The 13,886-nt window shown below is 61.0% G+C and overlaps 1 protein-coding gene across 4 annotated transcripts in view; it reads right to left on the reverse strand.

Annotated features, from left to right (window-relative positions):
- Positions 1 to 1,917: 1,917 nt before the first annotated feature.
- BEGAIN (brain enriched guanylate kinase associated) overlaps positions 1,918 to 13,886 on the reverse strand; it is a 50,170-nt gene continuing 38,201 nt past the window's right edge. For 3 of the 4 annotated variants that reach the window (XM_030929747.1, XM_030929749.1, XM_030929748.1), the window contains exons 3-7: positions 11,170 to 11,331; positions 9,782 to 9,848; positions 8,668 to 8,775; positions 5,291 to 5,374; positions 1,918 to 4,091 (exon numbers count right to left, since the gene is read on the reverse strand). In XM_030929747.1, the coding sequence (XP_030785607.1) occupies positions 2,745 to 4,091; positions 5,291 to 5,374; positions 8,668 to 8,775; positions 9,782 to 9,848; positions 11,170 to 11,331 (1,768 nt within the window). In that variant the 3' untranslated portion in view covers positions 1,918 to 2,744. The remainder of the gene's footprint in view (positions 4,092 to 5,290; positions 5,375 to 8,667; positions 8,776 to 9,781; positions 9,849 to 11,169; positions 11,332 to 13,886) is intronic. The other variant, XM_030929750.1, reaches the window with a different exon arrangement.

Genomic DNA, 13,886 nt, shown 5'->3' on the forward strand with positions numbered 1-13,886 from the left:
TAGAGGTGGGAGAGCCAGAGCGCCCCTCTTTCTGACCTCAGCTTTCCCATGTCTGAGTGACAGAAATCTTGCAGCTAACACTGGGGCAGCTGAGGCTTGGGTTCCCCTCTGGGGATGCCTCTGCCCACCGGGTGCCAGTTATTTCTCTCTCCTGCCCTCCTGGCTGCCCCCAGCTCAGTGAGGACTGTGGCTCCTGTTCTGTCCACGGCCCCAGAGAGGAGACCAGAATCCCAAACCTCTCCAAGCTTCCTCTGGCTCAGGGATGCTGCTTCCTGGGGCGGCACTTATGGCTGGAGAAGACACAGCCAGGCTGGTTCTGGCTTCTTCTGCAGAGGAAGTGGAAGGGCAAGGATGCAGGGAGCCACGGCTGGTGCCCACTCTCCTTGGAGTCGTCTGACCAGAGACAGAGCAACGCTAGGGCTACACACAAAGCCAGGTGTGCCAGGGAACCTCTAGGCATGAGCCTGGGGTGAGGTGCTCCCCACTGGGACGTGCCCCCAGGCACCTACAGGGACAGCCATAAAGGCCCCCTTGGGGAGGGGCCTCCATCCTCAGCCTTGAACCTACACATGCACATCTTCAAGGGCAGGGATGAGTGTGTGTCCAAGATGAGAAGGCGTCCAGAGAAACAGGGCTGCCAGAGCAGGAACCACGAGGAGGCCTGCACAGACCACAAGGTCCAGTCCCAGACCAGCTTGTGAAATGGTTGTGCCCACCATGTTGACAGAAATAAGAGACGAGCTGGAAAATATCTCCAGGGAATGGGAAGCTAAGAAAGTGGCACTGTGGATTTGTAAAACAACCAAGTAGAAACTCCAGAAATGAAAAACGTGAATAACTGAAATGAAAACCCCAGTGGCTGTGTGTGGTGGCTGAATAGACACAGGAGGGAATTAGTGAGTTGGAAGACAGATGATGCACAGTGTAGCAGGGAGAGCGCAGCAGCCACAGAGGGTGTGGGGAGGGACGGCAGGGCCCGCTGCAGTCCTGGGGTGGCACAGGGTGTGGAGAGGGGCGGCAGGGCGTGCTGCAGGCCTGGGGTGGCACAGGATGTGGGGAGGGGCGGTAGGGACTGTTGCAGGCCTGAGGTGGCACAGGGTGTGGGGAGGGGTGGCAGGGACTGTTGCAGGCCTGGGGTGGCACAGGGTGGGGGAGGGGTGACAGGGCCCGCTGCAGGCCTGGGGTGGCACAGGGTGCAGGGAAGGGTGACAGGGCCACTACAGGCCTGAGGTAGCACAGGTCTGGGAAACAAACCCGGAGAGAGAAAACAGAATGGGCAGAGAAATGTTTTAAAAAAATAATAGTTGAGAATTTTTCCGAACTGGTGAAGTACACCAATCCACGGATATGAGACTCCCTCAGAATCCTACGAAGGATTCCTAAGAAGGAACTCCATACCCAGACACACCTCAGGGAAACCGCAGAAAGCCAAAGTCAAAGAGAAAATCTTACAGAGCTGGAGAAAAGAAAGCAATTTTTTTTTTTCTAACCAAAGGAGCGTTTCCTGGACTGACAGCCAGTTCCCAATACCAGCAGGAAGGCAGAGCAGAGTGGCAGCATCCTGTGTGCCCAGGGAAAAGGCTGCCTGCCGACATTCCGTCTGCACCCCCGGTACCTCTCAAGGAGCAGAAGCCAAGTCTGAGACACGAGGATTAGGGGCCAGGAAATCGGTGGGGCAGCGCACAGGAGCATGAGATAAAAGAGCTGTCATATCCGGTGGGTTGGGAAAAGCAGGAGAATCCACACCCTCGATAGGAACTTGGATGCCGGGGTGGGGACCGGGTGTTATGGGGATGGGGTGTGAAGTGGGGTTAAGGGGCCCAACTTGGCTGCAGAGAACAAGACTGGGGAGGGACACCAGGGGCCCTAGGTTCCCGAGACCAAAAGGCAGGAGGTGGAGAAACAGCCCAACCCAGATTCTTTCCACCAGCGTCTTTTATTAATGAATGCAAAATACAGTACTAACTGACAGGGCATGCATCAGAGACAACAAGAATGCAAGCTACAGAAACCAGGAGTGGAGGGCCTCATCATGTCTGAGGTAGAGTAGACGGTGTCAGGGGGTGGACCCGGGGGGCGGAGATGAGCACCGGCCGCACTGGGGCATCATCCCGGCCCACCAGGGACTATGGGCCGTGGGAGGGCTCAGGGCGGTGTGGTGGCCACACTGCGAAAAATGGATTTTTAAAACACTTCATAGCCCCGAATTCGTTTCAGCTCCCTCTTCATGGACACAACTTCAGGGTTCCCTTGTCACTGGCTGGCGGGGGTGGTCTCGCCACTTCCTACTTGCAGAGTCTGGTCTCCACAGGACACCGTCCTTCCCTTCCCTTCCAAGGGGCAGGCCCCACGCACCCTCACCCAAAAAATAAAGGAGCTTTGTGTTGAAAACGCCAAGGCAGCCGTCCAGGGAGCTGGAGGCCAAGTGCGTTAAGAAAGACCCTTTTTCTCTATAAAAATAGTTTCGCTTTATAAAAGGGGGGATGCTCCTCTCACATGGGGGAAGGACGTGTGAAAAACGTTCTAAGTGGAGTTCCACGGGGCGGGGCTGGGTGGACGCCGCGGTGTGGGGGATCCTCCTCTCAGGCCTACAGGGTTGGGGAGGAGAGGAGGTGCTGGGAGGAACAGACTCCTCCTTGGCAGGGGCGGGGGAACAGCGGGGGCTGGGGAGAGGTGGGGCCGGCCCCTCTGGGGCCCCGTGGGCTGGCGGGGAGGGGCCCACGGCCAGGCCTGCACGCAGGCGCTCAGTTGAGCAAGGTTCCGTAGAGCTGGGCCTTGGTGAGGCTGTCCTTGCGGCTCAGCCCCGTGCCACCAGTCCGCGGAAAGGCCTGCTGCGGGCTGAGGCGGGCGGCAGGGTGCATTTCCGGGGAGGCCTCCATGGAGCTTGGCTCCAAGGAGTCCCTGGAACCCTGCTCGGGCTCAGGGCTGCTGGCGGCCCCACACAGCTGCACCCCGAGCCTGTCCCCGTCCCCCCCCTCGCTGGGTGCATAGCCGGGCAGTGGGTCAGCCGAGCGGCCGGGGCTGAGGCTCAGGTCGCCGCCCGCCCGCAGGAAGCAGGGCTCTGCCAGGTGGCCCTGGGAGAGGTCGTCCCCCTCCGAGAAGCTGTCGGCCTTGTAGCTGGCGTAGAGCGGGCTGGCGCGGCCGTCGGCCTTCTTGCCCGGGCTGCCCCCGGCCCCGCCGTAGTAGCGTTCAGAGAAGCTGCAGGGTGAGGCCCGGCCGGCAGCGCTCACGGGGTAGGAGTAGGCGCCAATGTCCTCCACACTCAGGGGCCGCCACTGGCTCCTCATGTCCTCCCCGGGGAGCCGGGCGGTCCCCGGCTTGGCCCGCAGGCTCCACAGGTTTGGGGGCATCAGGGCCTGCTGGGGACCCGGAGAGGCCGGGAAGCGGAAGGTCTCGGCCGGGTACGGTGACATGGTCCGCCCGAAGCCCGGGGCCACTTCGGCCTCCAGCGGGGCCGCCACCGCGGCCGTGGCCTTGGCAAAGCGAGGGCTGCCCTCATAGGTGGCGGCGGGTGGCTTGCGGTCGAAGAGCTCGTCGCGGCTGTTCAGGTAGATGGCCTGCTGCGAGGCGGTCAGCGTGCTGGCCTGCGCGTGCTCCTTCTCCTCCGACGTGGCGCTGAAGCTGGAGTAGGAGCTGGACGTGGGCAGTGAGCCCGCGTAGCTGGGGAAGGCCTCGTGCTGGAAGCCCGCCGGGAAGGCCGCCGCCTCGGCCTCCTCCTCCTCCTCGGCCGCGCTGTCGGTGGAGTTCTGGGTCCGCAGGAAGCCCACGTCGGTCACGGGCGCGTCCACGCTAGGCCGCCGGTCGCGCCGCCGCTCCTCCGGGCAGTAGAGGGCTGTGTCACTGCAGTAGACGTCTCCCTTGTAGGGGGGCCGCGGGCCTGGTTTCTCCACCCCGTCGCAGAAGGCCAGGTCGCGGGCCGAGGCATCGGACAGGCGCGAGGACAGGCTGGTGGGGTCCGGCTTCTCCAGCACCTTGGCAATGACGCAGGTGGGGACGCTGTCAGCGTAGGCCGGGTGGCAGAGCGGGGATGGCAGGCTGCAGCCGTGCTTCTCCATGTGCAGGCTCACGCGCTCCTGGAAGTCCGAGGGCAGCTGGAACGGGTAGGGGGAGCGGGAGGGCAGGGACAGGGTCACTGTCAGCATGGCGGCCCAGCCCTGGCCCTGAAGCTGAGGACTGATGTTAGCCATGACCGACAGGCAGACAGACAGACGAACGGGGCCTCCCGGCTTCTCAAATCACACCACGGGGAGCCTGGATCCAGGACTCTGTACTGAACAAGCACCCAGGGGTGTGGGTGCTGTGAGTGCCTGGGATCCTGGGTCATCTCTCCCCACCCCATTCCGATTGCACCCAGGACAGCCCAGAAGCTGCAGTCGCCTGGAGAAGCCAGAACCCAGGTCTGATTCAGGTCCCACTCAAGGCTGCACCCACTCCCAGCCCCACCCCACCCATTTTGTGCCCAGCAAGGGGTTGACTTGCTCTCCCAGGCCCATGGGTTTATGGGTTCTACTGGGGGCATGACCCGCTCCCCAGCCCCCCAGTCACGCTGCCGGAGCATTCCTGAAGCAGACAGACTCTTCAGAAACAGATGCAACAAAGATTGCGGGCCAGGGCTGGGCATGCCTGGTGCCGCGTGGGGTGTCACGCTACTGTTTGATCTATTTTGTGAGTGTCTCAGGCATGGCCCAGGACCAGGGGAAAGGAACACAGGCCTGGCTGGAAGATTGCATGTGAGGGGAGGGTTGGGGGGCAGGGTGCGCAGGGTGCAGTGGCCATAGGCAGGCCGGTGTGGGCCACTGGCCCATCTGCCCTGGGCATCGGGCAGGCCTGGTTCTGGGTCCTGGCTCTGCTACCTGCCTGCCATGTGGCCTCAGTCCCGCCCTCTTTCCTGAATGTTTTCTTTCTGAAATAGGCACCGTCAGTCATCGTGCCCAGCCACAGGCTCCTGCAAAGTTCCGCAAAGGTCACTCTGCCGTGTCAGTGCTCAGTGGAAGCAAGGACCTGGAGCAGCCCTCGAAGGGAACAGAGGGCAACCAGCAGCTGGGGTGGGCCAGAGGGACTCTGGTGAGGGCCAGGGGCTGCCCGGCTGTGTGAGGTGGGGTGTCTCTGGCATCCCCTCCACCATCAGGAATGTCATGGCCCCACAGGAGCGAGGGGGACAGAGGAGGCTCAGGCTCAGCCGGCATCTTCCTCCTCAAAGATATTTGGGGAATGGCCTTGGGGTGGCACTGGCACAAAAGGAGCCCGGTGGTCCCGGGGCGGGGTGGGCCTGGCTGCGGGGCCACGTTACCTCAGACACCTTGTGGACCCTGCCGTAGGTCTGGCTGCACTGCAGCAGCTGGGCCGCTAGATTGCAGTCCTTCCTATAGAGCTCCTAAAAGACAAGAGAAGGCGTTCGGCGCCACTCACCCCAGCCAAGGCCCCGCCGCCCTGACCAGCGCCGAGTGGCCAGCGGGGGCAGTGGGGTGCACAGGGCCTGCTGTGCGCCTGGCAGGACAGGGACCCATTGCTGGCTCCGGCCCTCTCTGGGTTCCACACTCTTGCCTGCAAAATGAGGGCCTCATTCTGACCTGGGGCTGCCGGAGCATGGAGGGCCCTGCTGCTGCCCTAGCCGGTGCCCTCGGGACCCTGCCAAGATGGGAACCTCCCATAAGGTGGGGGGCAGTGGTAGAAGAAGGAGCCCTAATGGCCCTGAGCTCCTGGGGGCCCCCCGGGCTCATAGAGCAGGCCTGGTCTCCCTCTACCTGTCCCTCAGGCTCCCAGAGTCCTTCCAAAGATGATTGGGAGGGAGTGCCAGGCAGGAATGGGAGGCAGGATGAGCCCCCAGCACCTTCCACCCTGTACTTCAAACTTCCTGCTCACACCCCCCTTCCCAAAGTGTGGCCTGGAAACAGTATGGCTGCAGGGCTGGGCAGGGACCGGGCAGGTGTGTGACCCCAGGCCCAGGCGGGCACTGGCTCAGCCTCCTGAGCTGAAAACAGATGCAAACAGTAGGACTCAAGGGGTGTGGCTTTGCTACTGAGAATCTCCGTTGCATGTGCCTGTGTTTGGGGCTTGCATTCCCACCCCACAGGGGTCCCCACTGCGAGGACTCTGACAGCTAGCCCTGGGGTGGCCCGGAGGCCCTGTGACCCACCTGAGCTGCCCCATGGCTGCTCCTGGCAAGGCTGGCCAGTCCCAACCCAACCAGCACCAGGCGTCCTGCTGTCCAGGGAAGGCTCTCTCTGACACAGGCGCTTTTCTGTCCCCCCACTACGGCCCTGGAGCCTCCCTCACTGAAGGCTGGTGCCCCTAACTTGGCCTACACGGTGGAGGGAATTGGAGTCACCAAGCCCCTGTCAGTGCCCTCCTGGGCCTCCTAGGAACAGAACAGCACGGAACAGAACAGCACGACTGCCTGAGAGCTGAGAACTGGCCCCTTGTGTGACCCCAGTCGATCAGCTGCCCCTGGCACCAGAGGACTGCAAGCACTGCCCAGCCAGCCCAGGTCTGCCATTGAGCCCCACCAGCCACAGCCAGGAGTGGCTGCCACTGGGAAGCCGGTGCCATGTCCATAGCCCCTGGCGCACCTGGCTGAGTACCCAAGCGCCTGGGCTATTCATGTCTGAGGTGGCCATCTCTGGGACAGCTGGGAGCCTTTCCTGAGCAGCTGCAGCTGTTGGCTTGGGGAGGAAATGCTCATGGGACATTCTGGCAGAGCAAGCAGGTGGAGGCAAGCGCTCTGGCTGCCCAGGGCCCGGGGCTGCTGGAGTCAGAGTCCCGAGGTTGAGTTCTGGCCCCGTCTGCGAGCGACCACCTGGGTTACCTGGGAAACCACTGAAGCTGGCCATGCCTTAGTTTCCTCGTGTGCACCATCCCTGCAGAGAGGCCCCCGGGACTAGTGCCCACTTACGTAAGGGGCCTGGCCTTGTCACGTTAAGAAGCACTTCCTGTCCCGAGCCCATGTCTTCCTGTCCTCCTCCTGTTAGAGCCACACTCCTTAGAAGGGTGGCCTGTGCCTGGAACCACTGCTCCGCTCCACCACCGACCTCCAGTTCCCCAAATCCCAGTGCCTCTTCTTGGTCCTCTGACCTGGTCTCTCAGTAGCTGGCAAGTCAGCTGGCCAGGGCATTGACTGCAGCCCCCTTCTCAAGTGGCTGTCGGTGCCCCCCAGCCTGCTGGCCACTCCCTCCCAGGCATCCTTGCTGGTCCCTACTCCGTCCTGGGGCCTCCCTGCTTCTCATCTGCACGCTGCCTCGGCAGTCTCCACTGGCATGCTGGCCTTCACGCTCAACTCCAGACCCGGACCTCCTGCTGCCCTGGTGACATCTCCCCTCTAAGGGCTCCTATGCATCTCCCACCCAGCTCCTGCCCCTCCCCAGCTATCCCCAGCCAGGAAATGGCAGGCAACTCCTTTTGTTTGGGCTCTGAACCCTGTAGCTGGGTTGGGCCCAGCTCTTCTTCTAACAACCCACATCCTAAATCTTGGTTAGTCCTGTTGATTCTATTTTCAAAACACAACCAGAATCTCAGCCCTCTGCCCAGTTCCACCATTGCCTGAGCCACCAACATCCTTTGGACTATGGCCCTGGCCTCCTCCTGATCGTTCTGTTCCTGCCCTCATCTGTACAGCCTGTTCCCAGCATGGCAGCCATGTGAGCCCTGGGAAGCTGCACATGCAATCATGTTGCTCCTCTGTTTAAGAACCTTCCATGGCTCCCCACTGCACTCAGAATAAAGCCCAGGTTTCTGAGAGGAGCCTATACAGCATTGCCTCCTATGGTCTTTCTGACCTCAGACCCTGGCTCCCCCTCCCCCTGGGCGCTCTTTGGCCTCTTTGGGGTCCTCCAAGTTAACCAGGTACAGCTGCACACCACAGTTTTCTTCTGCCTGGAAGCAACGCTCTTCCCACAGATGTCTGCATGGCTGGCTCCTTCACTCCCTCAGGTCTTGGCCCAGCAGCCCCTTCCAGAAGCACCCTCTTGAAATCTGCAGGCCCCGCAGCTGGCGACTCCCTGGTACCGTTCCTCACTTTGTTTCTCTACAGCATTTCACACGTCTAACATACTCCAGAGTTTGCCCCACTCAGATGTGAACTCCACGTGGGCAGAGGTGTTTTTTTTTTTTTTTTTTTTTTTTTTTTTTTTTGGCCTGTGTTGTTCACACCATCATCTTGGAACCTAGTAGGGTCTGGCAAGGAGTAGAAGCTAATTCGTGAATTCAGAGGCAGCTGTCCGGGGTCTGTGGGGGGCAGCTGGGCCCATCTCACAGGGTACCTGAAATTAGGCCCCATGGGCAGCCACATGGCTGTGATGCGACCCTGGAACAGGCCAAGGGCAGGAGTCCTGAGTGGCCGTGACCCCGCCCTGGGGTCAGGAAGCTTTGCCTTGAATGGGATAATATGGCCCCGCATCCCCTAGCTCAAGTCCTTACAGCAGAGGGTCTGTTTAAGGACGCCCTTGGCGTCCTCAGCGAGGCAGCCCCATCCTTCCCCAACTGCACTAGGTCCTTCTCCAAGCCCTGACCGGCCTGTCCATCCTGTACCCTGTGCCAGCCCCTTGAGGCTGGGGTTGAAGCAGCTGAGCTCAGTCCCCTTCAGAGTCAGACTGTGGCTCCCAGTGCATCCTGGGAAGCCCCCGCCTGGGCCCACCAGCAGCCCTCCACGGGCCAAGTGTGCGTGGCACTCACGTTGTCCTCCGACAGCTTGTCGATGGTCACCTTGGCTTCCAGCAGGTGGCTGTTGAGGGCAACAATCTCGTGGCTCAGTGCACGCTTCTCCTCCTCATAGTGCTGGCCCTGGGGGTGGGACAGTGGGAGGAGGAAGTCTGTGGTTGGCTCCTGGTGGGTCAATTGCACCCCGTGTTGCCCCTTGTAGCCATGAATGACAAGACACTTGAAGGGCCAAGGGGTGCGGGGTTAACGAGCACAGACAGACCCTAGTTCAATTCCTGGGTCCAACACTGCCAATCCAGACAGCCTTGGGGACGTCACTGCCACCCTGAGCCTCAGTTTCTCATGTGCAACACAGAGGTGACAGCGTCCTGCCTCAGCAGCTGGGAGTGGGGACAGAGGACAGATGACTTGCGCCTGGCATAGAGCCCAGCCCACCTCACTAGACAGATTGAGAAACTGAGGCTCAGAAAGGAAAGGGCCTGTGTCCAGGGACCCAGGCAGAGCCATGCCCCGTCCCCAGGCCTGCCACCCCGCCTCTCTGACAGCACCACAAAGGTGGGCAGGTTGTTTCAAAAACAAAATGAGCCGGTCACCAAAGTAGAAAGAAAGGAAACCTCTTCATCCTAGTGAGGGAGTGGCACCAGAAACCCACACCCTGTCCCTCTTGGACATGTCCCAGTGGTGCGGTCACAGACAAAATGGCAACCCCACTGAGGTCATCTGCAGGTGGTGTGAGGGTCCCCATGAGAGTGGAGTTGGGACCCAAACCTGCCTCTGGCTTACCCAGGGCCTGAGTTCGGCCTCTCTATCGTCCTGGGCCCAGGTCCTTGGACTGGCAGGCTGAGCTGGGGGGCCGGTTCCCAGTTTATGTCCTCCATCCACAGCCCCTCTTACACGCCCCCAGGCTGGAGTGCTCCCACCCGCCGCTCAGGCAGCACGGGGGAGCCCTGGACCCAAGTACGCCCTTTGCCGGAGAGCACCCACCCGGCTCCACATGTTCCGTGGAGAAAGGGGTGGGACCAGCAAGACCTGGGTCCCAGCTCCTGAGTGGACCAGGGGTGTCAGCTGGGTGGCTCCCCCAGGGAAGGAGGTGAGGGGTGGGGGAGTGGATGCTGCTTGGTGGCCTCACCATGCGGTACAGCTTGTCCTCCAGCTCCTGGTTGATCCTCTGCAGTGCCATGTAGTTGCTCTGAATCCTGGCGCAGGAGGCAATGGGGTCACTGTCATGCTAGGCCTGGCCCTCCCACGACCCTCATGGCTGCACAGCCTGCTGAGCAGGGTGGCGCTGAATTTGGACTTCCCGAGCTCACCCCACCAGCCTCACCCTGGTGGAATCTGTGCCCCTCTGCACAGAGCAGAAAACATCCCATTAAAGCAAACTTTGGTAGAAGCCTTTCCTAGGCCAGGGCCCAGGACTCTATTTCCCCCTCCACCCCGGAACCCCCTGAAGGTGAGAAGCGAAGGCTTGTTATTCACAAGAGACTCTGTCCCATCTGCACGTGGAGCCAGTTTACTCACATTTGACCCACAATTCTTACAAATCTGTTATGGGGTTGACAGTTCAAATGCAAATGAGCAGGGAAGAGACTTAACACTAACTATGTGATAGGCCCTGGGGTAAGGCTGGAGACCTCACAGTGAACAAGACTCGGTTCTGCCAGGATGGAGGAGTGGAGCCGAGCGTCAGGCAGGAATCAGGTGTTTGGAGATTCCATTGTTGGTGGGAGGGGCTTGGGGATGGTGTCCAGCCTCAGACAACCTATGTGTTGTGTTATGGCCCTTATCTTGCCAATAGGGAAACTGAGGTGAAACTTTAATTACGTAAAGCAGTAACAGGCAGGGCCCAGACTTTAACTGAGGTCTGACTGCACTGCCCAGACTTGGTTTCCATATGAATGGAGGGTGACATCCAAAACACCCAGGAGGTGGGGCTGTTCAGAGAGGGACAAACCCTCTCCCTATGGCAAGTCCTCCCTGGGGGCAACAGGGAGGCAAATAAAGCCAACAGCAAAGGTTGCTCGCTTCTTTCATTTTCTGTTTCAGTAGATGGGAAAGTGCATATTACATTTCAGAAAAACATCCATTTTCAATGTGCACAAGAAAACTGCTTTTCGAAAAGTGTGGTGTTTGAGGGAGCCCGGCACACCTTGATCGACACTTCACTAGCCCGCACGCGCTCAAGGGAATGGTTCCTAAACTGGTTCATCTCCGGGCTAGACACAGCTTTTCCCATCAGGACCCAAGGGACCATGGCTGGGCCCCGGGTGGACCAGTGTGGGTCTGGACATCTGCCGGGTTCAAATCCTGGCTCGGCTGCTCCAAAGTGTGACTTTGGAGGAAGAGCTCCCACTGCCAGAACCTCTGGACTCCGCATCTGAGTGGGGTCAACAGCCAGGGTGGGAGGGGAGCACCACGTGCGATTTCCCGGGCCTCGCCCCCTGCCCTGGCCCTCGCGCCCCGCCCCGGCCCGGCCCGGCCCTCGCCCCGCCCCGGCCCGGCCCTCGCCCCACCCCTCACCTGCGTAGCTTCTCCGTGACCTTCTCCAGCTCCTCCTGCGCGCGCCGCAGCTCGATCTCCAGGTAGTGGCGCGTGGAGTCGAACTCGGTCTCGAGCTTCTCGAGCTTGTGTGTGGTGTAGGACAGCCGCTTGCGCAGCTCGCCCTTCTGCTCCTGCAGCGCGCTGCAACGACATGGCGGCGGCGGGCGGGGCCGCGGCGCTGAGCGGGGGAAACTGAGGCCCGCGGGCCAGCCGGGGCGTGCCGCACTAACACGCGAGTACCTGCGCGCGCGCGCACACACACCCACAGCCACACACACACACACACACACAGCCTCCCGGGCGTCACTGGAGACCACGGCGCCCCAGAGTTAGGGACTCTGACCCTGTGCCAGTCTGGCCCCAGTGGTCCCTCAGACTCCACCAGTGCCCCTCTCAGGTAAATCCCAGGTGGTGGCTGGAGGAGTCGTTGACCCCAGAACCTGGCCAGTGTGTTGGGGGCGGTTTAAAGGACCCCGGTATAAAGAGCGCCCATCAGCACCCAGGCTGCCTATCACGGAGCTGGCCCTTGGTGACGCAGGTGACCAGGGCCCTCACTCCTGCCCCTCCACAGCGCTAGGGTGGGATGGCTGAGGCCCAGAGTCAGCAGTGCCATGCCCAAGACCAGACCTGCTTTCCCCATAATGGTTGTGTGGCCCCGGGACCCTGGGTCACTTCTCTGGGCCGGAGAGAGGTTTGGTGGCAATGACCCATGCCCAGGCAGTGTCCACCACCATGGCCAGTGAGGCTGCATGCAGCACAGGAAACCTGGCAAGGTCCCGGCCTGTTCAAGTTCCCCTTCCTCCAGGAAGCCTTCCAGAAACCCAGACAGCTCTTGAGGCGCTATTTTCTTCCCCCAGAATGGGGTCTCCTGGGGGGTAGGACCCCAGGATGCAGAGCCCCATATGCTCAGGAAACAGAGACCCACCGTGACCCACTCTTCCGAACCGCCTGCCAACGATTCACCTGAACTAAAGCTGTGCAAAGGCAGGAGGATAGTGTGGGGGCCTCCAACAGGGCGGGCTCTGAGCTCCCCGAGGCAGGGGCTACACTTCCTTTTGGCTGGGTCAGAGCGGGGTCGCAGCCAGCAGTTCTTTCCTTGCGATGGGTGCACAGCCCAGGGGCTATCTGGGACCAACATCTTTTGGATGGTGTTGCTGTGAGATGGGGGCGGGACAAGACAGAAGTCCTGGGTGTCATGCAGGAAACCTGAGATGTGGGAGAGGGCCTGGAACCCTGACTCTGTCTGGATGTGCTGTGGGACCTTGGGCAAGAGCCCGAGTTCTTACATTCCCGACCCAAACCCAAGTGCGGGGAGTAGAGGGCAGGCAGGAGGCTCCCAGTCCTCCTGGGGCCACCACTGTCGCCCAGCCCCGAGCAGAGGCATTTTCTGTTTGGACCCTGTGAGTAAACCACATGTGGCACCACGGGCACACACCCAGCAAGCCTCCAGGAAGCACTCTTGGATTCCTGCCCAGGACTATATTTTTAAAAATAAATAAAAATAAAGAGTTGCTTACGTTTTTGAGAAAATCAGAGAAGGGCAGGGCGGGTCTTCCCGAGTCAGTCCCCACAAGAGGATGTAGAGTAACAAGCAAAGAGGGAATCCCTGAGGCAAAGTGCCACAGCTGCCCACACGGGTCTGCCTCCAGGAGCGCTCTCTGGGACAGTGCTCAGGCTTTCTTCCACCTCCTCCAGGCAGCCTTCCGTGGACACCCCACTTCTAGCACTTGACAGCTTCAGGTCCCAGGCTGCTTCCCAGCACAGGCCTGTCCTCCCCAGGGAGGTGGTGAGCTTCCCGGGGACTCCTATGCCATCCAGGGCTCCCAGGGCAGGCACAATGGCTAGGCAGCAGTCCCTGAAGTCCACTGTTCCCTGCAGGGCCTCCCGGTGTGCCCACAGCCCTCGGGAAGAGGCGAGGGCATCATCCATCCACCCACATGGCCACCTCAGCCCCGAGTCCTCACCCCTTCTCCAGCCACACCCCAGGCCTCACTGACCAGCCTCAGGCCCTCGCTCTTCTGAGAACTGCACCCCCAGCTCACTGTGCCCCCTCACCCAGCCCTGCCCCTCCTGGGCACCCTGAGGCCCCTACCCTAACCTCTCAGAGCCAGCAACCTGTCTGAGACCTCACGGCCAGGAGTAAGACAAACCCTGCCCCTGCCTCGGGAGCCTGCGGTGCAGAGGGGAGGCAGACAATGAGCTAGGCAGGGATTCTCCAAGGGACAGGTGTGGGAAGGGAGGACGAAGGGGCTGTGGGGTGGGCTCGGGGCAGACATCTCACAAGTCAGGCAGCTTCACAGAGCCTCAGTTTACCCCGGCCTTTGGATGGCCTTCCAGATACAGCAGTTGACTCCCTGCTCCACCAGCCCTTAAATACTGCTCCCCCCTCCCCAAGTCCCTCACACCCACCTGCTACACCCAAACAATCTTTGGGCCAGCAGTGCCCCTGGCGCCTGGCTCTCGCACCCCTCTCTGCCTCAGTGTCCGCTTGCTGCAGGCACCTGGCCATGGACACGCACCCCATCCCCAGGCATAGCTGATGCCCCGTACTTGGCCGCCCCAGGGTTCCTGCCACATCTTTCCCCACCTCTGCTCGTCCGGCGGTAACATCACAGGCCCCTCCTGACCTTGCCCGGGCTGTTCCCTGAGGCCCTGCTTTGCACCTGCACCCCTGTCCTGCATGTTCAGGCCGAATC

Source organism: Rhinopithecus roxellana, chromosome 5 (assembly GCF_007565055.1).
Source record: "Rhinopithecus roxellana isolate Shanxi Qingling chromosome 5, ASM756505v1, whole genome shotgun sequence".
NCBI classification, from domain to species: Eukaryota; Metazoa; Chordata; class Mammalia; order Primates; family Cercopithecidae; genus Rhinopithecus; species Rhinopithecus roxellana.